General features: G+C 46.8%; 2 protein-coding genes across 4 annotated transcripts in view; one reads left to right on the top strand and one right to left on the bottom strand.

The window, feature by feature from the left end:
- LOC128877283 (A-kinase anchor protein 200) overlaps positions 1 to 24,428 on the top strand; it is a 34,981-nt gene extending 10,553 nt beyond the window's left edge. The window contains exons 1-9 of one of the 3 annotated variants that reach the window (XM_054124455.1): positions 1,828 to 2,221; positions 2,736 to 2,902; positions 6,581 to 6,919; positions 8,306 to 8,458; positions 8,686 to 8,802; positions 18,239 to 18,571; positions 22,031 to 22,195; positions 22,453 to 22,518; positions 22,612 to 24,428. In XM_054124455.1, the coding sequence (XP_053980430.1) occupies positions 6,683 to 6,919; positions 8,306 to 8,458; positions 8,686 to 8,802; positions 18,239 to 18,571; positions 22,031 to 22,195; positions 22,453 to 22,518; positions 22,612 to 22,656 (1,116 nt within the window). In that variant the 5' untranslated portion in view covers positions 1,828 to 2,221; positions 2,736 to 2,902; positions 6,581 to 6,682 and the 3' untranslated portion in view covers positions 22,657 to 24,428. Of the gene's footprint in view, positions 1 to 1,827; positions 2,222 to 2,735; positions 2,903 to 6,580; positions 6,920 to 8,305; positions 8,459 to 8,685; positions 8,803 to 18,238; positions 18,572 to 22,030; positions 22,196 to 22,452; positions 22,519 to 22,611 lie in introns of those variants that run through there. The other 2 variants (XM_054124457.1, XM_054124456.1) reach the window with 2 other exon arrangements.
- A 299-nt stretch (positions 24,429 to 24,727) lies between these two features.
- On the bottom strand, positions 24,728 to 25,955 carry LOC128877289 (COMM domain-containing protein 8-like). The gene is made up of 4 exons (XM_054124466.1): positions 25,533 to 25,955; positions 25,308 to 25,469; positions 25,083 to 25,235; positions 24,728 to 24,996 (listed from the first exon to the last, which is right to left on the bottom strand). Exons 1-4 carry the CDS (start codon positions 25,596 to 25,598, stop codon positions 24,841 to 24,843), a joined length of 537 nt encoding a protein of 178 aa, XP_053980441.1. The 5' UTR covers positions 25,599 to 25,955; the 3' UTR covers positions 24,728 to 24,840.
- Positions 25,956 to 26,534: the final 579 nt, after the last annotated feature.

Here is a 26,534-nt window from a genome sequence, read left to right as displayed (position 1 = left end):
TATCGTCGCGTATCATGGAAATCGGTGCTATATGTTTGCCGGTACCGTTGTCGAGGCTCCTTAGAGAGCCGGTTTTCGTTTCCTGTCGCCGCGAAAGAATGGCTAACCTCGCGCTGCCGATATAGTCTCCTCTCCCTCTCTCTCTTCCACTTGTCTTTTTACATATTTTCGAAACCGCGCATTCTTTTTACTTTCCCGACTGTTATAGAATCCAACATAGCACAAGTATCGTTATCGACGAGGAAACTTGTGCGACGATGTATCCTCGCGTGTATATTTGGACAAAGTCTCGCGTTGCTGCGAAATACGCGTCTCCCGCCACGCTATTGACAAGCTCGCGCTCGATATCATCGGTATGGATTCTGTTTTTTTTTTTTCTTTTTTACACATGCGCATGCCGGCAACGATGATCGTTAGTCGGTTCGTTTAATCGTACAATCGACCAAGTATTAACGCCGTCGCGGTGAGTCGGTCGCGACCGAGTTACGTCGCGGAATTTTCAGAGCGGAAACGTGTGGTAATAGTATCGGTTAAAAATGCGGTGAAACGAAAAGGAACGCTACCGATAAAATATTCGTCTGAATTTATTTCCACTCTTTGTTTCCAAGTGTTTCGCTTATAGAATCTAGGTGACGTGACCTCGCGAACAAAGAAATCCTGTGTCCAAGAACGTTGTCCGTTGATAACGATATCGCTTTGGAAACGCCGATTCGTCATCGCCCCGTCCCTAATTGGGTTAACGCATTTCGTAGCGAGTGTCTCTTCTCGGACGCAGCTTCGAAAGAATGTCGATTATCGTCGTATTGTGATGTATAATTTTATATATATTTCTCCTCGAAATCGTCCTCCTTGTTCGTCGATCAAATTTATTGTTCGAGAATGTTGGTTCCTCGCATTGGAGATCTCTGGCAAGCGATAGCCAAAGAGAAAAAGAGAGGCTTCTAGACGAAAATTCAGAAATTCCGAACGTTATCAGACGGCGCGTCGTCGATCACGAACGCACTTGAACGTGCAGCTTTTCGTAGCAGTCGTAGTCGCGAAAGGCGAAAGGCGCAAGGCGCAAGGCTACTCGCCTGAGGCCAGTTGTAAAGGTGAGCAGCAGCAGCAGCAGCAGCAGCAGCAGCAACACAGTAGCAGCAAATATACGTGTATCGTAAATATTTTGTTTTGGGCTAATGGGCACCGTGGGAGTTGCCAAAACAAGGTACGATTTCCGGGTAGTACGCGTCACGATTGGGCCAAGATTACGAGGCACGGCTAGTGGCCGCTATAATTTCGTAACTGTGACTGCTTGGGAAGAATAGAGGATATCAAAGATGCGGTTATCAGGGATAGTAAACGCTAATGGCAGGAATCTGATATACTTGCCCGGTTAACGGTTTCGCGTAATCGATTTTTCTCCCACGCGTTGAATTCGGGGGAACCGCGCGTATTACGGTAGGTCGTTAACCGTGTACCTAGATCCGACCGTCGAATTTCCAACGAGTGGAGCGATCACAGCGATACGCATCCATCGATATCGAAGATATCGCCATCGATCGGCAAGAATCGAGAGTCGATGGACTGTTGTGTACGAATAGCCGAGAAAGAGCTAACGCCGAAGATGGATACTTTCTCTCGTAGCGACGTTGGCGCGTTCCGAGTTACGGAGCCCTTCGTGACAGGACCCCGCCCTGAAGTCGAAGCCCCCATACCCCAACGTTCTCGGCGAGCTCGAGCCTCGAGTCAGGGCTGCCACCATTCGAATCGTGTCCCGGGGTACCGGGCTCGGCCGGTACGTTCCTGCCTGCCTCCCGTCTATCCCGGAGCTCATTCTTCCTCCGACTGTCGGCTAGTGCAGAACATAGTGGTGAAACGAAAAGCCGCGTTCGGTTGCTCGGTGGAACACGGGGACTCACGGAACACGTAGTCACGCGAACGCGACTCGAAGGAAATACACGAGAGAGAAAGAGAAAAGACGTACGACGTTGTGTTCTTGAAACGATATTTTCGTCAGTTTTTGTGCGCGCGATACATCGGCTACCCCACGCCTCAACTTTCTCGGAACAAAGAGGGAGGCGGTACGCAGCCAAAACTCCCGACACGGCGGGAACAAAGGAACAGCCTCCTCGAGAGTCGTTGAAACGCGAAACGATCGATCGTTTGGCTTGAACGTTGTCCGGGTATTCGCGATTATCGTATTCTGTGCCTGCAGATCGATCGTTCCGCGCCTCTTACGAGGGTGAGTTTCTCGCATCTCGCGTCCATCGTGGAACTGACGCGACGATTTTTTCGATAACTACGGAAATGACACGCGCGTACCGGTTGGTGATTTAGAAGTCGAGAAGTGTGTATACGCGGGAACCACGAGGAAAAATCGAGGGAGGGACAGAGGGATAGAGAGTGGGAACGAGGGTCTGTCGCAGGGAAAAGGAAAGGAAAGGACAGAGGGGAGAGAAGACGAGTGAACGCGCGCGAGTGAGAGCGTGCGAGCGCGAGCAATACGCGCTGGTGACAGAAAGACGGTCGGACGGACAGACGGACGCCGTCGCCGCTTCCCCTCCGCTTCTCTCTCTTCAGTCGGTTGCGCGTTACCGAGCCAAGTGGATGAGTTTGCGATCGCGCTCCCGCTAAAAACTTTGCTCTCTTATTCGAACTTGTTCGGTGTTTGTTCCATCTTGCTTTTTAAACGGGCCAAGTAACCTCGTGTGTCTGCTAGCCGTTTCACCTTTCGTTACTCTCGTGTGTCCGTCTAGACGCCACGCACCGTGCTACACACCCGCCGCCACCATCGTCGCGTCTCCTCCCTCTCCTCTTGGAATAATATATCCAGTGAGTTTCTTGTGACGAACCACGCCGGGGGACGCTCTTCGAGGGAAAATTTCGCCTCGTCGCGCCACTCGGGACGCTCTCGACCATCGAGGTGAGTAACAACCACCCCCGAGTGCCGAGTCTTCGCTCTTTTCTACTCGTTAGAAGGCTCGTTTCGAGCGCGCCCCACTGGATCTCCGCTCCTCTCTCTCTCTCCCTCTCCCTCCCCCCCTCTCTCTCTCCCTTTCTCCATCCTCCCTCTTCCCTCGACGCATACACACCTTTCTTGCCTCCGCGTGGTTTTCGGTCCACGCACACGATACGCCACGCCGTGCCGTATGTTTCGTTGGCTTTCGATTTCGTTAAGACGGAAGATCGACTGGACAATTGGACGAACGATTAGCTGGGCTCGTCACTCGCGCGAGCGCATGTGTTGCGCACGAATCACCGTCTCTTCTTCGCTTTCCATAAACGTTACGAGCGACGAATGCTCGAGCGGAATTTTGTGCATGTACCCCCGCGCCATTTTGAAGATGGGCACCACCATCGATCGATATAGCTGCCGTCGTACGAGAGCCAGCTTTCGGTTTTATTCGGTGTGACGGCGTGCTCGTTGTCTCGCAACGAATCATCGTTCCGTGTTGAGAGAATGGTCGATCTTTCCCTAGCATCGCTTCGTCGACTGGCGATCGGTTGTAGAGAATCCGCGACACAACGGTCTTGATCGAAGGATCGATCCGAGTAGCGACCAGTTACGCCATCTTGATTTCTTCTCCCACCAGTTAGTCGCTATTAACCCCCTAACGACCAACCGTACGTACGATTTCAAGACCCAACCGGTGACCTTTCCCTCCGGCCACGATTAACTTCGCGATTGCACTTGCGTGGTATTTCGCTCGGTCTCTCCTAAATGCAGCGCTCGCGTTTTCGATTCACCGAGGACAGAAGAGAAGAGAGAACCGAGCGCGGCACTCTCAGAAAATCGTGTTCGTTCGAAACAACTGTACGCATCCCTCGATTATCGAAGAATCGACGCAACGAGAAAATTAGTAACGGAACGGCTTTGTCCGCTCACAAATTTAGCGGCGTTTGCTCGTTGCCATGGCGAAAGAGGGGCAAAGAGGGATAGAAAGGAGATACGTTCTTGCCAACCCGGGTGCCTTAAACAGAGGCGACGTGTCTGCCTGCTGCCTGCCTGCCTGCCTGCTGCTGCTGCTGCTGCTGCTGTCTGCCTGCATACTTGCTTGCTTGCCCTGCTTGCCTGGACACAGGATTCTCCTTCTCTCTCTTCTTTATACCGATTTTGCATAGCAGGCCTCTACCTGCCGTGCATTTAAAACCCAGTCAAGGCTTCCACGGAAGCGATTGTTGTCGCTCGGGGAATGGAAGCCGGTGGAGAAAGGCCGAGAAAATGTTGGCCTGGCTAGTTGGCTAGCTGGCTAACAGGCAGCCCACTCTCCGCGTGCACCTTGGCCCGATCTTGTTCGTCGCCGCTCTCAGACTCCTCCTATTCGCGCAGTTATGATTTTCGCTAAATTTCTTTTCTCGTTTTTCTTTTTTTTCTTCTTTTTGCTGTCTTTGCTATCCTCCTCGAAAACGGAACTCTATTAATTTCATTTCACGCAACCATTCGACAACGCGTATCGAATATCCGAATTCGAATCATCTTGGAACATCCGAGATTGCGTTTTAGTAATCGTTTCGTAATTGATCGCACCTGCATTTGCACGGTGACCATCAGTCGTGTTTGCGCGTTTGCGTTTGCGTTCGCGATCGTTCGTTTTGTCGACGTTTCGCGATTCGCTACGCATCGCCGCGCTTCCCTCCCTCGCTCTCCGCGCCGATGCCTTTTTCCCTCCTTACCGCAATATCGGCAGCAACCAGTTTCAGCAATGGCGAGTCCACGCGATAACGGGTCGTTAACTTGCCCACATCTGCCTTTCTCTCGTTTACAAGAACGAAGAAAAGAGCTGTTGCTCGGGCAGACGTGTACGCCAGAGTTGCGAGTGCCTTTGAAACGTCTCGCGGCACGACCGGTTTTTCGCGAGAACTCTGTACTCCACGACCGTTGGCTGGTTCTCTTTATTTGAGAATCGGAAACATTCGTCGATCTTTAAACGTTATCTCGAATACCAGCCGTTTCTTCCCTGAGCTCTTTTCGATATATATCGTGCGAAAGTTTGCACGCGTTCTCCAATCTCTATTCGCAATCCTTATCTCTCGGTATTTATTTGCTCGACTCTATACGCGACCGTTTCCAGGCATTTTCACTCTTTGCCGACAAGTTTTGCTCTCGGTTGTATATACGCGAAAGAAAAGTCCACGTCTCGCGCTATCGTGCTAAATATAGATTCGTTTTACTTCGTAGTACTCCGGATATGCGTAGGTATATTTTTAATCTTGTCCCAGCCGGCCGTACCCCTATCCGCTCCTGCTCTGGTCCTGCTCAATCTTTACACCCTCTCCCGCGAGTAGACTCAACTTTTCCGTATGTTCATCGATACGCACATTGTGCGTTGCACACGCACGTGTACCGACCGGACGGCGCGGCGCGGCGTGACGCGACCCAACGGATTTGTTCACGCATGGGGGACACACGGTTGAATACGGGTCCTGCGATGCGTCTCTACATTTTCTCTTGACATGCTTGTAATTCTCAATGTCGAGAACAGTGGGTCGAGCAGTTTATTTTTTTTTTTTTTTTATTTGTGAGGACGAAACATTACCGTGGGCTCTGTAATTCATTCCACTAATCCATATAACGAACGACAAGCAAAAGCTTTACATACAGAATGCAATTCTCGACAGATCACGAACAGGCGGTACAACGCATTATTCTGTCGAGCATGACTCGGTCGGTTGGGTAGCAGTCAACGAACCGTGAATGAAACTTGTAAGCGTGTTCGAACGACGATCCTCTGGACTCTTAAGAATTTTCTGACTCACACGGTAAATGCGTCAAGATTACGTTCCACCGTTATCGCTTCCCTAGAATTCAATATTTGCGACCGATATAACAACGTATAAGCTCACGCTCATCGAGTTGCGTGATTATTTTATAATACGTCTAGTAATCTTGGTGTTCGCCGTGGTCGCGATATCGTTCGAATCGCATAAACGTCGGCGACATTTTCTCGTCAGCATCGTCTCGTGCGTATCATTGGAATTTACATACTTCCCATACGCTCTTCCGACCGATCTTGACGTCGAGTCGTTTTTAACGTCTTTGTATACCTACTCTCTGACGTCGTTGAACCTTGAATGCCTTTATCAATCTATCAAGCGGTTCTGCGGGAGGAAATCTTGGTGTAGTTTTCGCTTGCATGCACGATCGTTCGCGGTGAATAGATAATTACTCGATTAGCTCGAGTAACGTAGCGAAAACGTTTTTCAATGGAAGACTTTTATCAAACGTTCTCCTCTCGTTTTTACGACTTCTAGGCACTAGCGATTGGTTAAAATATTCGTCGCTCGAAGAAACGACGCGATTCCGTTGGCTGTTTGCCTTGTTTTTAGGAAATTGTTACGCATGGAGTCGTTGAACCGGTGTTCGGGAGCGTGAATCGCAAAAGCGAGTAGTTGGAATGGCGGCCGACTTCCCTTCGCGCTCCTTTATATACTTTCAGTTGCACCGCGTTATTGTAACAGTGACGCAAAATAATGGAATGACATTTTTTCCAAGAAGATTGGTTTCGAAACAAAGTACAGCGCTACTCGAACGTATTCGACGCACAGACGTTTATCCTAGCGTTATTCCTTACATTTGTTCATTTTTGTTGGTTGATCGCAGGTCAGTTTTGTTGGACACGCGGCATTCAAATAGAGCATTCGGAAATCTCGAGAACGGAAGACAGGTGAAATAGAGAAAGGATAGAGAGGTAAACGGAGCAAGATGGGTGCGAAACAAAGTAGAAGGTCCGTGGACATAACGACTACTCCTAAGAAGGAAGGGATACCGGCCGACGGAGGTGTTGTTCTCGGTGATGCGGCTGCACCTGGCGATGGCAAGCTGGAGAGGATCGAGGAGAACGACGCAAAGCCCACCACTAACGGCATAGCGCCGCACACGGACGCGACCGAGGATAAAGACAAGGATAAGGATGATGCTACGGAAAAGGAAAAGGAGAAGGTGAGATCCTCTATCGGAGGAACCTTGATATATTTGATTATTTTCTTCTATTCGCGGTTACTCGCGGAAGTCTCTTTGAAAATTGATGAACGTAATCATCGTCAGAAAAGTAACAAAAAGTCGCAAAGATTCTCGCTAAGGAGTTACCGGGAAAGCTTACGTTTACGTAATAGCGAGCTCGCGGTTACTGTAGCGACTCGAATCGAAAGTTGCAAGACGAGTCGCGGGCATACGATACATACACGTATAGTTCGAGTCCGAGTCCGAGTCCAGGCACGGGTCGATGTCGTTCGATTGTTTCTCGCGGAAATCTCGAGATTGTCTACCTTACGTCGTATCGTAAGCCGCGCTACTAAGAACGCGATCGATGATTCACGCAGACGTAAACATTCTTTCTTTTTTTCCATCCGTTTCTTCGAATTCGATCCAAGTTATCGTTCCGTGAAACACGTCAACGAATCACATTTCGTTCGCGATAAACACAATCGACGAGTGGAGTGTTCCGGCTCGAGTCTTTCCCATGAAAATAAACTATTCGCGAGTCGGTTATCGAATCCAATCGATTAATCGACGATGGCGACTCGTTGCCGAATAGGCGAACGTCGAAGGCTCGAAACCTGTATCGTGCGATATATTAAATTAAATCTTTTCTTCGTTTCCGTTCGATAGAAATTCTTCTCCTATTTCCTTTTTCCTTCGATCGAGATATACATGCTATACTTTCTATACGTTCTAGACTTTCGTCGTCCTTATATTACCATTCGAATCTTCGTTTTTCGCTCTATTTCTCAATGATTATTGATGATGTTGACGATGATGGTTTCCGTGTAAAGCGAGGATTACCGTAACGTGGATGTAAAGTTTTACGACCGACTGTATGCTTCTGTAGTCCGAAAAATTGCTACGTGCACGGGAGATAACTCGATAGAGTGCACGCACGCCGGTAACGCGTTCTCGCAGAGCTAACTGTAATCGCGTTTCACCGTGTAAGCGTTGTTACCGTAATGCGTTTAACCTGATCGTTCGGGACGAATAAATCTTTTATCGCGTTTTTCGCTAGCATGATTCGCGATTACTTGGCGAGCTATATTAAGAGGTGTTCTTGAAATCATATCACGCGTTGTTCGCTTCGCATCGTCGCGATCTTGTAAAATCGCGAGGCAGGTGCGCTCCCGACCACTCGGAAAAGCCCATGCTCTCCCGGTCCGGTTGCTCCTCGTATCGAACACCTGCCTTTCGTACTTTGCCGCAGCGAAGGTTGCCGATCTTTTATTTTTCGCGAGCGGAGATTTGCCGACGCGATTATACAACGCGGTGGCGTATAACCATTCGAGGTGTCTCAGCGTAGAAATTTACTTGATCGAGTGGACCGTGATTTCGTTTCAGCAAGAAGAAGTAAAGGCTGAAGATGCGAAGCAATTATCAGCCGAAGAATCCGCTGCGGAAACGGCGGAGGTCACGACACCCACGGAAGCTACACCTGCTAGTCCCAACGCTGCCACTTCCCCAGACGTCAAGGAAACCAAAAAGAAGGACAAGGTGAGAGTAATTCTATCCCAGAGCAGCGATCTACGATGTGGAATTTCCACCCGGATAGTTTGGGCTAGAGAACGTTTGGAACGTTCCGATAGCCTGATGGATTGGTTCAGCGTCATGTATCGTTACGCTCGAGACGGATACGCGTGAACGTGCTTTAGAAAATTAAAACATGTAGTTATGCGAAATGATTGTTTCGATCGTTATCGATGCCATTTCCTCGTTCATAGGTGAAGAAAAAGTGGTCCTTCAGGTCGATCAGCTTCAGCAAGAAGGATAAGAGCAAACCTGCCCGCGAAGAGGCTCCCAAAAATGGGGATGTCACCAAGGAGGAACCACTCGCAGAGGTGAGTAAAGAATCTTTGATCTAATAACGCGAACGCGCTTGTTCCTCTGCCATGGAATCGTGAAAGAAACGCGAATCACGACGGCTATCGATTAACCGGCTTTGTCGGTTAACCGGACTACGTTAGTTTGGTAACGAAGAATAATGGAAGCAATCAACGACGGTAATGCTAGCGTAACGCAGACTCCAGCGCTCCAGACTTTGTCCGCTCGAACTACGATTCGTACTTTCTTCGAGTCATGCACGCGGTCGCGGCGCGGGCGTAGCGGTACAATCGAGCGAAGAATGAGCGATCACGGGATAACCGTCACGGATCGAAAGCTCCTTCGGTGTTTAATTGACCTCGAGACGTCTAATAAATCCTTTAGACGTTTCGTGCTGTTTATCAAAGATTTATTGTACAAAAATTATACTCTGTCTTAACAAAGTCAATTGTATCGTAATATTCGCTCGCGTTTCCATCGTTTCCCCCGTCGATATTTATAGCTTCCTAGCCTTGATCGTCCGACTCGCGAATGGCTATCGAATGTTGCACCGCGTAGATGCATCTTCGTAGCTATCGTTACGGACTGGAGGGATTTCATCTCAGTTCTTGGAGTATTCTTTTGTACAGATCCGAGAGATCCGACACCTGATTTCTTTTTTATATTTTTCTTAGCATTACGCGAACCATCAAGGTCTCTAGCAAAGATCTCAAGCCAAGTATCGCGAGTAGGAAGAGTCGGGAAATTTGTTCGTTTCACAGCCAATAGTAGGAATACGTTTCATTTCCGAACAGTTGCCCGCTATAAATCGGATCGCGAGCGAATGTACATAATAAGTAGCGAGGTTGGCTCGTCTCCTTTTTCTCGTTTTTCGTTTCTCCTTCTCGTCGTCGAACTAGCCGCGTGTAGGCGAACCGTTGCCGCAAGATCGTCGAGGCTAATCCTCCACGTTTCTTACCACCTTCTTCAGCTTCTTCCTTCTCTCTGTCCCTCTCTCTTCTCTCTCTCTCTCTCTCTCTCTCTCTCTCTCTCTCTCTCTCTCTCTCGAGCGCGCGCGTTCGGAGCAACCATAGACTCTTTCCTTTTGCTCCAACCTCGCCACGGTAGAAAGAAGAGGAGTGAGACAACCGAGCAGGCCGTGACTCATCCTTCTGGTTCGTCGTACCTCGCGAGTTTCGTGATAGGCCTCCATGGAAAACCGGCTTCGAGTCACTGAATTATCCTTCTCAGCGCTCGGTTGCCACTTCAGGGCTATTTTGTCTGTACCTAGTGTCTCCCGCACTCTACGGTTCGTGATCGAAGATCGAATAAATCGTTCGCGGCTGTTGACCATACCACCCCCAATCGGGAAATTTGCTCGCTTGGGAAAATTGTTTACTCGCCGAGATAAGACTGAGATACTTGCCATCTGGCAAATAGGTGAAATCTAAATACACTTGTCGTTTCATTCTCTGTATTTTATTTATCGTCCCAGTTTTTCGTAAGACGTTAGCTTTTTGTAGCACGCTCAAAGGACTCGCTTCTCCGCGATGGAAGTCCTCGAACCGGCCAACCAACGCAGCCAATCCCGCGAACTTGGACCGCGACTTTCACTCTCCCGAACGAACAATCAGCATTCCGAGTCATTAAGGGAACGATGACGAGCAGTAACGTGTTCGCGCGCGCGTGTGCGTGTCCTGCGCGGTATGCTTCGCAATAGCAAGATGTCATTGTACAGCGAGTAATACGACACCGATTTAAAGCATGACTTATCTCTGCGCACACCTCGTCTCTCTTCGTTCTCGTTTTCCCGGTTAGTCGTAGTTTCGATAAAAGATTGGATCGTCGACCGTGTTATCGCGACTCGTTACTTTTCGCTGTTCATTTATTGTGCACAGTTTAGCCCAGTTGCTTTCCAATCACTTCAAACACTGTAAACTTTGTACAATACAGAGTGAGTGTCTACTTTATTGTTCCTCGTATCAACAAAATCTCCGCTGTTTGCATCGTATAAATATCGTATTCTCTAATTGTAAGTCTAGTCTAGCCGATTCGAGGAGGTGTGATCTCTCTTGGTCTGCTAGTCGCCTCCTCGTCTCGCGCTTGCATAATCATCGCTCGGATTTGCGTGTGTGGAACATTTTTACAGACGCGGACGACTACGCTCGAAGAGATTTGTTCGCCGTGTAGCGCGCATTGCTGTTGCATAAAGCGGGAATGCTTACCTCGCATTCCTCGAAAAAGCTTTCTCAGTTTCCAAAACTGTGGACGTATAAATTTTACCGTCGATGATTCTCTCGGTTTTCGCGACGAAGGAAGGGAGCAATTATAACACGTAAATATTCTCCCCGTCGTTTGAGCACCCGATGTGGAACGTGGGCATCGTTTCCCGTAGGAAATGAGGCATATCTGACAGAGAAATCGGTAAAGGGGCTGGTCGGGGACCGATCGACGATCGACTACGCTTCTGTTACTCATTGTACTCGCTGGTACCACGGTTCAATGGCCCAAACTTCCCGGATACGCTTACCTACGCGGCGCGTTATTTTGTCGCGGAATAGGCTTCGGTTCGACGCACGATATTCGTTCCCAGCGCGCACACCTAAAGTGTAGATTAAACCTGCGTTGTTTTCTCCCGAAATTCGATGCTTTCGAGGTAATCGAATTTTGGGTATGCGATTTTTTCGTGTACTACTTTAGCAAACAATTCGAGAGATTAGGGAGTTTGCGCGCATGGACTGATTAATCGTTGGGATACATGGTAAGTGAAGCGGTTGGCTTGCCGTTTAACGTAGGATCGTAGGCCAAAGGTGTCGGTTGCCTCGCCTCGCGTGGCTCAACCCTCTAGAAAAAAAGGAAAGCACCTGTACACGAGGGTTAAGAGCAGTCTATGTAACGGGAGGTTTAGCGAGCCACGCGTACCAAGATAAGGAGCAAGCGAAGCTTTTTCGCCAGTTTTTTTTCTTCTTACCGTTTTATGGTCGCGAACAGTGTACGTACATATACGTGTCTTTCTTCTTCGAATAGATTATTCGAACAGGTTAGCCAGAGATTCGACAAGAGGGGGAAACGATTTGTTCGATGTTATAAGCTCGTTGGTAGCGCATCGAGATGATAAAAATTTATGTGACGAGATACAGCAGGTTTCGCGGTCTTAAAAAAATATATCACAGTTGCAGTTACTCGTGCATCGTTCTATACATGCATACATCGCAAAGAATACACCGGTGGCAAAAGATCGGCCGGATGGTTAAAAACCGGTTTGATTCGCCGCGGATGGCGTCTTGGTAGTCTCTCTCGGCTTCGATTTCATTCCTAATGTCTCGGATGAAATTCATCCGATGACTGTTCCATCCATCCGTCCGTTCCTTTTTTCGATAGCGAATTTTCCTCAACCATCCGGCCCGAACGCTGGAAAATGAATCGAGTCGATACATTCGATGATAGGATATCTTTCGTTGCATCCCTGTTCGTTCGATGTTACGCAAAGGTAAACACTTTTGCACTCCCTTCGCATTTCCCTTCCACTTTTCAAGCTGTGTAACGGGACATATTCATTCTGTTACTACCCAACCATTTCATCGCCTCGCAGCATTTTTCACCATATAACGTGACATGAATTTCGGCTGTTCGAAAATAAAAAAATTTTCAATCTTAAAAATTCCCTATGGAATATTCCCTTCTCGCTTTCCCCTTTTCTCGTCCACTCTTGTTTGGTCGTTCGGTCATCCTACTCCTATTCTGTTCTCCGTCGTGACAATGAACGAGAGGATGCTCGTCGTTCCTAGTGTCAATCGCATTTTGTTCCGCGCCACACCACGCCACGCCACGTCACGCGTCCGTTCACGGCAGCTCGAGAGCACAATGCGACAGGTGGAACGCGAATAAAAAGCACGAAACTTGCGACAACTCGGGCGGAAGAGGTGGTGCGCGGTTGCGCTTGCGCGCGGTGCGTTTCGCGAGGTCTCCACTCTGGAGGTTCGATGACCGTCGTATAAATACTCGACGTCGTTGAAATCGATACGGCGTCGCAGATTTTTCCATTCCCCAGCCGATGGAACAACAAAACATCGCGAACGAGAACCTTCTCGATGACGACCCTTTCTACTACTGGGAGGATAGGGTTCCGTTTAAATGACATCCGCCTCGAAGAAAATCGAAAAAGAAAATCATCGGTGTCCTTTTCTTCATTCCAACAATGAATCCTTGATCTTTATACGTGGTTAGGGTCTTGTTAACTATTCGATCGAATCTCGCGTAGCATTTCGAGTTAGGGGGATGGTCGAGAAATTGTGAGACTCGGACGCATACTCTTCGGGGCAAACGATACGCGATTGCAAACTAATCAGCCTCGAACCGATTCGTTGGCCCGCGGCCAGAATCGTCGAAGCCATCAGGGAACCTCTATTCGGATTAAACGGATTACCTGAAGCGACTGCTGGTATCCGAACGATACGCACGCGTTCTCCTCCGTTTTTGATTGACGGACACGTTGTCCGTTGCGCAAAGTTCGATACATCGACTCGTTGATCCTCGATACCGTGTACTCGCTCCGAAATGCGCGTTGATTTTCCACGCGTCGCTCACGACCAATGCTCCTCTTCGTCCCTTTGGATTTGGGCGTCGTCGTCGTCTAGTATCGAGCGCCTCGACGCCGGGACGCGCGGAGCTGTTGCCATGCCGACCGACAGGGCTACCAGGGCTTTTCGCATTTGCCAGGCAGCCTGCCTGGTTACCAGGCGAAAGGTTAGCACAGCTCTCGCGTACGAGCAAAAATCTCTCGTCGACTTTGTTTCTCGTTCATCGTATTTGTTTCGTTGAAAAGTACGCGTTCGATTCGTGGCAGAATATATTTTAGTCCGCCGTTCGTTCGTCGTCGAGCCTATGCGAAAGCAATGGTATTCGTTAAAATTGCAATGGATTACAAAACACGAGATAAACACGTCTTCACAGACGGAGCATAGTCGTTTTCCTGTTGGCACGCGTAACTTTGGATGCAAACAGCATCCTGTAAATCGAGAAGGAAGGAGTGCAAGCGCAGATGAGATTTTTCACGTTTCATTTCCAGAGTATCGCGATACGAGGGCTTTCGACCGACTATTCACCTTTTTGCTTCGATCGATCGATTCCGTCGCCGACGTCGTGTTTGCATCGTAATCGCAGAAATTTTGCTGGTGATTAAAAAATATCATTCACCGTTGACCACTCCCTTCGACTGTTCGCTTTCTCCGGCTTTCTCGTGCGGTTGAAACTGCGTATACGAATGATAAAATCGATACCCACCTCTTTCTATCCACGTACACCCTCCTTGTATCGCGTTTCGCGCGACCCTCTTCAAAGGGTGAAGAGAGCAGACCAGAGGGTGAATATACAAGAGTGGCGCGTGCACGCGTCCTTTTCCGAAGCCTGTTGTCGACTGCGACTGTGACTGCGACTATGACTATGACTATTAGGAGAACCGTTTTCGCTGTGAGTAACAACGAGTAGGTGTATTCTCGACTTTATTTACGCGAAGCATTTATTCTTCATCGTCCTACTGCGGGGCATGTTGATATGTTTTAAAAGGAGAGGAACAGAAACGCGGTTTAGTTTCTTTCGAGTGCAAAGACCGTAGAAATGTCTGGTTCGTTAGCGCGGCGTATCTTTCGCTGTTAACGTCAATTAATATGTCGGTCGTAACGAGAACTCCCTTTCCACCGTTTGCAAAAGAATGTTTTGTCTCCATCTGCGAGTACGTTTGCAGCCGATGGTTCTCGTTCAGATCTCTCGGTTGGTAACCCCCCACCATCCTTTCTCGGTCCACGAATAATTTCGAACCGACTCGACGGTCGATACCGCCACCGGCGATCGCTCGCATAACTACCGTGGAATATTCTTAATGATTGAAACGTTTTATATAGTTTTATTCACCGTCGAATCGATGATCGATCGATTAAAAGATCGCAAAATCAGCTCAATTGGCGAAAGTCAGATTTAAGAATAAGAAATCAAACTATTTGAAACTAATTGAAAATAACGATTTTAACGATAGATTTTTCGATCTACGAGATGAAAGACGTTACGGTCGGACCGTGTGGGTACCATCCGTCGCTACATTGAAACGTCGCTACATAAGAAATTAAACTATTTGAAACTAATTGAAAATAATGATTTTAACGATAGATTTTTCGATCTACGAGATGAAAGACGTTGCGGTCGGACCGTGTGGGTACCATCCGTCGCTACATTGCGACCAGTGGACCTCGATTCATGCGATGCGATACGCACCGATGATATAGTTCGGGCAACCACCCCATCGCTGGCGCTGTAAAGACAGCTTGAATTTCCAATTGACTCACTTGGTGACTAACGCTGTTTAAAGGTCAAGCGTATAGCATTTGAAGTTTGGAACTGATTCAAAAATTTTCTTTGGGGCGTGGCCGTTCCAGACGAATAGCTCTCGCGTACTTGCTATCTACGTCGACGTTGCCATCGCCATCCCCATCGCGGTTCCTTCCGTTTTGTTAATATAGTATGTCTCCATCGTTCCCTTTTACCTTCGCTCGTTTTCGCCTCTCTCGATTCCTTTCTCTTTCGATCGTTGTCTAAGAATAGCAACGATCGATGGTTTTGCGGCGTGAATATATTTCTTTCGTTTGCGAACGCGTACCGATTTCTTGGTCAACGGTCGACGCTCGATGCGTTCTCAACGCGGACTCGAAGTAAAGTTTGTTTTTTCGCGACGAGTGTTTCGACAACGCCCGAATAATCATTCTTTCGCACGATAACATATTATTTTTGTTATTGAAGGCGACCCGCGTAACCGGGACCCGGGAGAGGATCGTCTTGGATGATAACGTCGTTCCGCGGTATTCCTCTCGGAGTGTTCTCTTAGTCTGGCTAGATACGTCCCTCTTCTCTCCGATGTCACGTGGCCACGCGTGTATCGGCAACACTCCTCTCTTCTCTCTCTCCGATACGTGGGACTATCCTCTCTTGGATTCTATATAAACCACCGTGAACTCGCGGTCTGGTCCAAGTAGTTTGCCAACAGCGAACAGAGTTCGCGTGGATCATTCTCTTCTCTGCCGTTCGTCTTTACGTTTTCGTCTGCGGGATATAGTCGTGTTTGTGCTTGCAATCGTGCGTACGTGCGTGCGTGCGCGGGTACGTGCGTTCTATCGTTCGTTTGTCGTGTGTCCGTAGAGAAGGTAGATCGAAAATCGATTTTTGGTGTTGAACGCTGACGAACCATGATACCGTTTCGATATTTTACCCGGAATATTTCGAAACGATACATTTCCGTACCTTTGTCGCGAAAATTTCCGCAGAAAGTTTTCGCGCAACTTAAAAATATTGTCCGTCCAACGAATTTCGAGAATCGATTCAACTTATCGGCCAAGCTATTCAAAACTGTGCATTACGGAGACGCCTTTTGGACTCTCAAACTGACCAGATACGAGGCATTCGTCTTTCTCGTGTAGCATCGAATAGCACGGACGGATAGTTGCTTCTATTAATAGATAATGGCAAAGTAGGCTGGCTGTGAACGGGTGCCTTCCAGCACTCCGTGTATACAAACTGTCCCAAAATAAGCGTTGCAGCCCGAACGAACGCAGGCAGACAGCCAGAGCGTTGGTAACTTGGCGGAAAATACACCGGGAACGCAGAGTAAATTTTTTTTCGATAACGAAATCTAGTATACGAGAAACGTTGCTCTACCATCCAGATTTATCATTTATTTTTCATCGCAGTATCGCATATTTTGAGACACACCATGTAAACCATCCTACGCTTCTAAAATAAGATCCTTAGAAATTCGAACGAGAACGGTCTTGGAAAAGTTTCGTCGCGATCTTTGGTTATCCGGATTAAATTTCGACTCGGTCAAAGTATATGCGAAAGTATATGTGTTTGCTTCAAGGTCGTTTTACAAACGGCGATTAACAAATCTATACGGAGATGGAGTCTGCGACGAAGGCAGGTCGAAGCGTGAGCAACGGTGTATATCGAGTGGTGGGCTTTTTCGCTCGGGGAGCCAGAAGAGTTTTGTCTTACGTGCCGCTTTTGGGCGTCGCTGCAACACCGGACCCTTCGAACGACGACACAAAGTCTTCTTCTCCCTTGGTACGACGCAGAATTAACGAACGCTCGCGAACGTCGCGGTCGTTATCCTAGCAACGAACCAGTCCTTTCATCTCGGGACTATATCCGTTTGCGCGATACCGAAACGAGTAAAGAGCATTTCCGACCTAGGTTAACCTTTCCCGGTTGGCTACGCTTGCAAAAGTCAACGAGACTCGTCGTATCTGTTCCGAGGTCGTAGTTAATTTTACATTGTTCGTCGGGTTATCGGTTTCGAAAGAAATAGACGGATGAGAAGAGAAGGTAGAAATAGGAGACAGGCTCGGTCTCTCGCTCTCTTGTACTCTTGCACGGTTCATCGGAATACGTTTATTGCCGTGTATATTACGTAATCGTTCATTATTCGTCTTCCGTTTAACCCCGGTGCGAACAACCTCTCCTCGAATTGTTTACCAGATCGAATCGTCGAAAACTACGACGGATCGTATACGGATGTGTGTGTGTGTGTGTGTACAGACGAAACTTGGCGAATAGCGTGAAATGTCTGAGAAAAAACACTTGGAACTATGGAGAGCCCTCACGTTACATCCCTTCGCAATCAGGGGTTGTATATAATTCTTTAAGCGAGAGGCTTACCCCTTACGAAAATGCAGGAGAGGGATGACGAGAAGAGGTTTCGCGTTAACCCAACCGATCGATACGCGAGGACTGGGAACGATAAAGCACGCGACACGTTCCGCGTGCCCGGTTTCCGTTTCCCTCTTCGGTTTCAACGATCGATTCCGCCTCGCGCGTATTTCTCACGAATGCGACAAGATACGCGATTACGAACTTTCGATTCTTTTTTATCGCGAGAACATCGAATATTTCCAACGCGGTTCCATGATAGAAGCAGATTTTCTCTCGTACGTTTCCTTTCGAGGAAACTGATATCAGGGTTAGCTGAGCGTATATTGTCCAATGGATGCAGAGAAGGTAGCATATCGCGATCGATCGTAAAACAAAAATCGTTTACGATTTTATTCGAAGGTACTTGCTGACACAGTGACACGAAAGGCCACCTCTGAAGAGTCGACGAGTTGCGTTGGTAGTTCGGGACCCTACGGTGTCGATTCTTTTACAAGCCCTTCGCGCTTAAGCCTCGCGGGACCGCGTACCTCCTGCGAACACTTCTCGTCTACGCGTCGCTAGGTTGTTCACCCTCTCTTCTCTTTGAATTTCTCAGAATGCATACCGTAACCCTCTAGCCCGGGCACGAAAAGAATAGGCGACAATTGTCGAGTTGGTCACTCTTTGTCGGCGAACAAAAACATGCGATTCGTAAAGGCGACGAAAAGGCGACACAGTATTTGCGTGCACCCCCAGCGAGATCGTACGTAACGTAAACGAAATTTTTCACCGATGTTTCAGGGTGGAGAGGAAGCTGAGAACGTATCGGCAACGGCAGCTAGCCCAGTCGAGGAGAAGTCGGTAGCAAGTAGTCCATCCGCGGAGAACGAATCGGTGTCGGTGTCAGCGACGGCAACGGCAACACCAACAGCAACACCAACAGCAACAGCAACAACGACGACAACAGCGACGACACCTTCCACCGAGACGAAGGAAGATGGCCCGACAGTGGACGCTGGTAGCCCTGCCGACGAAAAGCAGGAGGAACCCACTCCCTCTGCCCCCACTCCCGTCCCTGTTGAGGAAAAGAAAGAGGAAGTCGAAAAAGTCGAGGCCGAGAAAAAAGTAGTCGAGGTCAGTCCAGCCGGTGGTCAGTTCGTACCGGAACCGGTAGATGGCTCCATTTTCCGAGTCCAGACAGTCGCTACGCCGTCTATCATTGAGAGGAAAACCAGTGAGGATACTCCTTCCCTGCCTCCGTCCAGTCCACCCCCGACCCCCATAGATCCGACACCTTTGCAGCAGGCTCAGCAGGCAGCGGCGACCGCGACCGCCCTCGCGGAGGCCCTCAAGTTGCCCGCTGAGGCTGCTGAAGCGGACAAGAATGTCATCGCACCGCCGACAGATGCCTTATCTTCCACTTCCTCTTGTCCGAAGCTTAACGATACATCGTCGATACCACCCGCTGAACCTCTTGATGTGTTTCCCCAGAGACCACCCGGTTCTCCTACAGACAGATCCCGAACGGAATCGACTCCACCCGTCCTCCCAGAATTAAACGCTCCGCCGGTGGTAGACGAAAATTTGATTTGTTCGAATGTTGGGCTTACAGCGACTTTAGAGTCGCGTAACACCGACAAAACGGAGGGACCCGTAACGGAGACTCGTTCGGAAACCGTAAACTCTGAGAAAACTTGCGAGATCGCGGATCACAAAATGATCATCGAACCCGTTTCCGAGCCAGTAATCTCGAACAAGGTGGAAATAGTTCAAGCCTCCCCGGAATCAAACCTAACCCACGATATCGTTGGCATACACGTCGAGGCCGAGGTCGAGTGTACCGGAGAAAATACACCGGACGAAGAATTGCTCGCGGAGATCGTCGAGCCGGACCAAGTGGTACGAGAAGGCACGAAACCGATACAGGAAATCGTTCTTGATCCATCGATCTCCGTGTCCGATTCTTTCGTAAACTCCGAAGAAGGGCCGGTTCCACTCTCGGAGGAGGAGATCGTAGTGGAAGCTAAGCCAGCAGTCGTTATTCCGGAGGACGACGAAATTGTCGAGAAAGAAGTAACGGAAACTGACGCGGATCATTTTAAAGTGAATACGGAATCGGTTCAGGCTATCGGCAATGTCGAAGAGGTATTGGTGTCAGAGGCGGAAGACAAGATTTTCGTCGTATCCGAAGGCTCGAAAAATGTCACTCCGAGCGCACCGACCCCCGACGATTCTCTCCAACCGGGAAGCGAGTCTATCCGCATAGTCTGCGCATTAGTAGAGAATACTCTCGACAAAGTAGCTGAGATAATAGCCGAAAGCAAAGAATCGATTCCACTTGTATCAGAATCCGAACCTGAAGCTAATCTTGGAGAAAAATTGGACTCCGAGAACACGAGCGTTCAAGATGATTCGATCGTGACCCCTTCCCCTGTTGACGTAGACGTACGAGAAGAACCCTCCGAAACAGTGGAAAGAATGCGCGAATCCGAGAGGCCTTCTTCTCCGCAAACGGAACGCATTGAATCGTCGAGCGAACGTTACTCTCTCTTCGACGTCCCCCCCGTTTCTCCCACAGACGCATCCTTGGAAATATCATCGGGTCGTTCGATCGACGTAGAAAAGGACTCGTGTCCAGAGATTCGATCTCCGCCGCATACTTCTCCGTCTAGGCTCGAAAACGTTCCAACACACGACGACATTCCCCGAGAATCTTCATGCGTAGATTCGTTCGAATATCCGTTACCACCGGAAGAGCTTCCTTGCCCCTTAATCGCAGATATCGATAGATCCGAAACGAACAACGACGTTCCAGTTCCTATCCAAAACGCGTCCATTTTAAGAAACCCAACAGAGGCACTTTTAACACCGCCTAGAAGTCCCAGTCCTCGAACCACCGACAGTATCACGTCCGGTCTGACGACATCCACGAAAGATTCCTCGCGAACACAGTTTCACGACGACCAAAGCAATCGAGAGTTCAAGATGGAATCGGTGTCCATAAGCCTTGATTCGTACAATGAGTCCGACATTGAATTAAAGGAGAGGTTAGCAGAGTCTCTGGCGGAGACTATGCACCAGGAAGAGAGCTCGATCTCGTGTCAGTTGTCGAACAACGCCACGTCGTCAACCACTGTCCAGGAGACCCATCAGGTGACTAACATGTAACACAACCTCCTGGCATGAATTCAGGCAGCCGATAAACCTTTCGTGGCGCCTCCGTTCCAAGTATATCGCCGTTACGGTCCGCATAAACCATTTCTGTGATATAATCTGAAAATATCGACTCTCCTGTCTGTCTCTTTTTCTCTCTCCCGCCCCTCTCTCTCTTCTCTGTTCCCGAATTCAAATATATTCTCTCCCAGTACTCTGTCGCCAAAAATTCTTCCTGCGTTTAATCTCTTCGCTTCGAAGCCTAAATAGATAATTGTCTTCTATCCGATATCGACAATCTTCGCATAATGACTTTCTCTCGACGAAGGATAATCGAGTAAGACTGGGACTGACATCGACGTCTGTGTGTATTTTGCACGAATTTCATCTACCGGAAAAGTCATCAGTAACGAAAACAAATGTTCCCGACGTTTCCATGCACGATGGACACCGTAAACCCAACCGATTCGAATGTATTCGTGCCACTAAATTCCTGCTCTCTCCTTTATTCACTTCTCTAACGCGTATTCCGATGCTCCCCGTATGGATTCAGTGTCGTAAAGGTCTCTCGTCGAATGCATTCTTCGATCTGTCGAACGTGATTAACAATGTCTACTCTGTCGCTGTCATCTCCTGTGACACTTCCATTACCATCCACCGTTACCGCTATTACCATTACCACCAACCACCAGATACCATCATTATTGCCATCACCTGTGTTGTTTGCCTCTTGGTTTTCTTGACGATATTAACACGACTTGTTATTCGAATCGAGGCGTTGAAAAGTAGAGCATTCCGTAGCTCGACACATAGAAATAAAGAGCAAATGTTGCCTATGCACTAGCCGAGAAAGATCAATTTCCTCGAAACATTGTCGCTAATGTAACTTTATAGCAGCTCGACTTAGACAAATTTTTTAGCGTGAATCTCATTGATAGACGTAAAACACTTTATTATCACACGTATAAATAGAACTGACGTTTAGAACTTGATCAGTGGCATATAGAATTTACGTTTAGACGTCGAATATTATCGTGCTCTTTCCGTAATTGCATCTGTTGTGTCGTAAGCATCTTGTATTGCGCATGCAGAGTTTTCTTATTCGAGGGTTTTGCCAGCAGAGGGTTTCCAATACTTTGCGCTGTCCGAAGCATGAGGCGGCACGATTCTGTCTGGCCATTCGATTATTCCCATACGATTTAGAACGGTTAGAGTTGTACGTACCGGTAACGGTAGTCTTTGAAATGCGGCGCGCTGCACAGTTTGTTGTACGCGCGCACGAAAAGGTGGTTAACGTTCGCGTGATTCTCATTGTTCGTTTCGAGTGGCTCGCCGGAATCGACTTTTACGTCTTTTGTCCTCGTAGCATGCTGGGATTTGGACTTGGCGCGGATGTTCGTTTTCAAGATCGAATTTTCTAACGAACAGTTTGTCTTGCAGAGCATCGTGGAACCCGAAGCCCCGGTAGAAAATAACGTAGTTCGCGACAACACGATGGAAAGTTCCGAAGAAACCAAGATTACACCCGCAGCCATCCCGACCGAAGTTCCCGCCTCTCCACCTTCTGCACCTGCCATTACGGAAGATGTTGCCTCCGTAGCTAAGGTATTTTCCCGTTTTACGAAATATATCTTAATACGGTTTAAAGTACAAATGATGATCGCCGAAAGATCGTTCGCGCTGATCAGCGCGAGCGATTCTGAGGTCATTAACGTAGTTTAATGTCCAACGAAGAATAGAGTGCGAGGGGCCATCTGATCGACATTCTTGTTAAGTTTGTTTCCGCTTTTCGGAAGAAGAATCCACGTATCGTTCCTAATACAGCTATTAACCTTACTACTTCGTCATTTTTTTTGTTAAAGGCTATCGAAGAGATCGACATAAGCGATAAGGCTGTCGCGGCGGCAACCATCGAGTGTAATACGAACGTAAGTGTACCTGGCATACGATTGTATCTCACCCTTGCTATCGGTTGCTTTCGATTCATACCTATGTAACGATCGATTCTTTTTCCTCCTCAGGCAATTATCGCGGACGCTCATTACCAAAACAACATAAACGAATAAACGCCACTAACCGAATTGTATTTTGGGAAGAAGAAAGTTTTTTTCTCTCGTTAAAACCAAAAAAATATATTATATAGATATGTATATTTGGACCATTCCTGCAACTAAACAGAAAATAACGTTCTTTCGTTACGAGCAACAACAAAAAAAAAAGAGGAAAATGGAAAATAAAGAAATGGAACGACGACGATGTTACCGCGACATTGCGAGAGCATTATAGACTTTATCGTAGGCCTATTAATAATTATTAGGTGGCATTTGATGGCAGGGCGAACAAGAATGTTCACGAAAGGCTGCGGTCGTATTCATCGGGGAGAAAACGAAGTTACGAGGTTGAGTCGAGTAAAACGATTGATTTCGAAAACGTGTCGTCTTTTGCAGATGGTTGGTACACCTCAAAGCTGCTGGTTTACGCTGTTTCTTTTTCTCTCTCGAAAACTAGTATCGTAAACGATCAATTTTCTACATCCGTCTATATCACTCACTCGCGGTTTAAATAACGCTGTGACCGGCCGTGCTGTATACAATTTGAAAGAAACAAGAAAAACCTCATTGTTATTAAATTAAGTCAAATTACGCAACCATCGTGCAGCGGACAAACGACAAAGTAAGATGAATATCCTAAGAGCAGACGATCAAGAGGATCATCGTTTGTCGCGTTCTTTATGGGAAAATATTGATTGAATCGCGCGCGACCACTCGTAACTATTACACAATTACTACATCGAAAGAGTGCGAAGAAAAAGAAAAAGATTCGTAAGCTAAGGGATCGAGATGCGCGAGTGCCGTCGTTCGAATACATATGAGAGAGAAAGAGGGAGAGAGTGAGAGAGAGAGTGTGTGTGTGTATGTATGTATGTGTGCGTGCGCGCGCGCTTGAGAAAGAGAGAAGAAAGGATCGAACTAAGTGAAGTCGAAAATTTGGAATGATATCTTCGCCGGATCGTCAACTCAAAATGAAACAAGCTGGGAGAAAAGAGAGAGTGGAAAAACACGTCGAGGCTCGCACGAGTAACGAAACACTCGAATAAGGTAAAGTCGATTAGTTTATTCATATTTCTTTCGCGGTCCTTATTTTTCTTTGTAATTATACAATCGAGAAATTTTATGTTGTAACGGGGAACTGCACACAGTTGTACGTGTATGACTTTGGTACGCGCTAGTACATGATACGCGCAAACACACGTAACCAAGGGGAATAATTACACGCGAATATATACGTACAGAGAGGAGTAAAGAAAACGAAAAAGAAAAAGAAAACATACAATAAGTCGAGACAACAGTGTAAGTGAGATATATAATCTAGACATAGAGAAAGCATTTGTGTAAATTCGGCGTTCGTTCGAAATGCTACTTCTCCATACGAGGAAGCCTATTCATAATTTTATAATAATCATCATTATAAAATATCGCCTAATTACAATTACGAAACATGCACAATTTACAACTCGAAAAGAATTCGTTCGTAACGGATCACCGGGAGTAAAATAATTAACTACGGAAGCTTTTTTTATCAAGAACGTAGCGTAGATCGTAAAGTTTAACGAAAACGCGCATTATATCATATGTGTAAATGCTCCAAAATCTCCGAATATCTCTAAGCGTTATAATGGAGCGAGCGTTCACCATGCCCGCGACCGGCATTGATTTTTAAACGATATATTATTATTATTATTATTATTATTAACGAGTAAGGAGAAGGAGGTAAAATTAAAAGTTGTATAGTAAACCTTTCATTAAATATATTGTCCGTAATGATCTTTACAACGAAATTCACCTTCTTTTTTCGAGACAAATTTTGGCGAAGAGAGCAAACTTTTTTTTATTTAAAATCCTTGAACCTGACTGAAAAAGTATCTCAAATTATCGATCGATAACTCTGAGGCATCGTCGACGCAAGCCTCGTTTATTTATTTTGCGCGATAGGAAACTACAAAATTGTAAACGAGATCTTTGAGTCGAATACGCTTCGGACGCAGAACAACAGTCTTCGGTATCTTCGATCAACAGTTATAAGAGTAATTAAACTATTCTACATTTATCTATAACCTATAATAAACTGTGAAACAAGTGTAAAAGAATGTGTCTTTATTTCACTTTTGAAGAAACTTGTAACAATTAAACTTATATTAACGATAAATAAGAAATCGGTCTTGTCCAACGTCGCTTTATATACATTATTGATCATGCAACAGTTTCTACGGCACTTATAAACGTTTCCAATTCATCTTTATTTAATTCTAAACTCAGAATACGTTTCGCGTCCCTATTTTCCACGACAAGGTCCAACTGAAGAAGAGATTCTCTTAAAGAAGACAACTTACTGGAACCCATTATAAGCTGTTAACAATAATTAAATCACTGTATGCGTATGTATATTTATATATGTATATATATCTTTTTAAAGTAATAGTTCGATAGTTTACCTTTAATCTCCAATCGAAATCGATTAGCGTTTCATACTTTTCTTTCGAGTGCTCTTTCAACAAAGCGTCGGTCAACTGTTCTCTTCGCGCTTTCAAACACGTTAATAAATTTTGTTGAATAGGTTCTGGCAATTCGTGATACTCCTGAGGCATCTGACAAAAATACCATCAACTTTTCATCAGGTTTCTCAATATCCGAAAATTTTATCGATCCCATAATTATACCTTCTCGTCTATCAAATATAAGCAAGCAGGATTCCGCAAAAGTATCGATATCGTTTTGTATGTGTCTTCGTACTCTTGTCTGCTCCATACAACGCTATTCGCAAACCTGTGATAAGATGGGCCTGGTCGACCACATATTTCATCCACGCAGGCATGCAATAACTAAATAATATACATTAATTTTGTGCTGACAGACGATAGAATGCGTTTGTTTAGGGTACTTACTTCTTTCAAAGCGTGAATCTTATCGTCGCCGAAGAGGTTAAGGTACAAAGACTGAGCAGTTTCCATAATTGCTACTTCTTTCGAATACTACTTTCAACTATGAATCGTGAACGAGCAGATTTACAAAAAAAATTCTTGCCGATAATAACAGTAAATTCAATGAAAAATGGATTTCAGATGATAGCAGTTTGATGACAGACGAGGTGTACCAAAAACCAGGATGTCCAAGCTCACGTATTTAAAGTCGGTACAAAGCTTGTAGCGCCGCGTGGGAAAGATTCACCCAACTAAAATGTGGAGCGCATACGCATGCGTATGTATATATACAGTAGTGAGTTTTTAAATTACTTTAAATTATATGAAAAAGTAAACCAGAGAAAGTCCAGTCGCAGTTTGAACGATTGTACATGAACTTTGTACATGAGCTTGAACTCCCTGACGAAGACTGGCCGAGATGAAAAGGCTGGCAGTACTTACCACTTACTGGTGAGCATCGAACACATCTTATCGCGCAATAACCGTGTCGTACACGATGCTCCATCTGGCATCGCAATTATAAACCAGTGGTTTTGCAGTTATCAATTATACGTGAAATTGTCCATTGAAGTTGTCCGTTTTACCGATGCATGGTTTCGGAGATTGAATTTCGCGCCCTCTGTTCTTGCAAACGCGGTTGGCGACACTGGAACCAAGTGGAATGTTCGCGCGTCGGTTGTTTGGAGAGTACTCGGTAAAGCAATGTTCTCGTTCGTTTAAGTTCGGTTTTACAGTGGTGTAGCGTAATTTTGAAAAGATTCTTAGTTAGATGTTTCTTACCACCTTTTTCGAACGGTCTAGATTCCATTTAGTGTTGTCACGAGAAGGTGGTATTAACAGTGCGCGTGTGAAGTTCAAGTGTCGCCATAAATCGAAGAAACCGCATTCTCGGCCCATCCGGCTTTGAAACAATCCCAGGATTCGTAAAACTGTGGGAACGCGGAACGTCGACGACCATCGAATTGA

This window comes from Hylaeus volcanicus, chromosome 5, assembly GCF_026283585.1.
Source record: "Hylaeus volcanicus isolate JK05 chromosome 5, UHH_iyHylVolc1.0_haploid, whole genome shotgun sequence".
In the NCBI taxonomy this organism is placed as follows: domain Eukaryota; kingdom Metazoa; phylum Arthropoda; class Insecta; order Hymenoptera; family Colletidae; genus Hylaeus; species Hylaeus volcanicus.
Note: the sequence above shows the minus strand (reverse complement) of the source record. Positions and strands in the feature narration are given on the sequence as shown.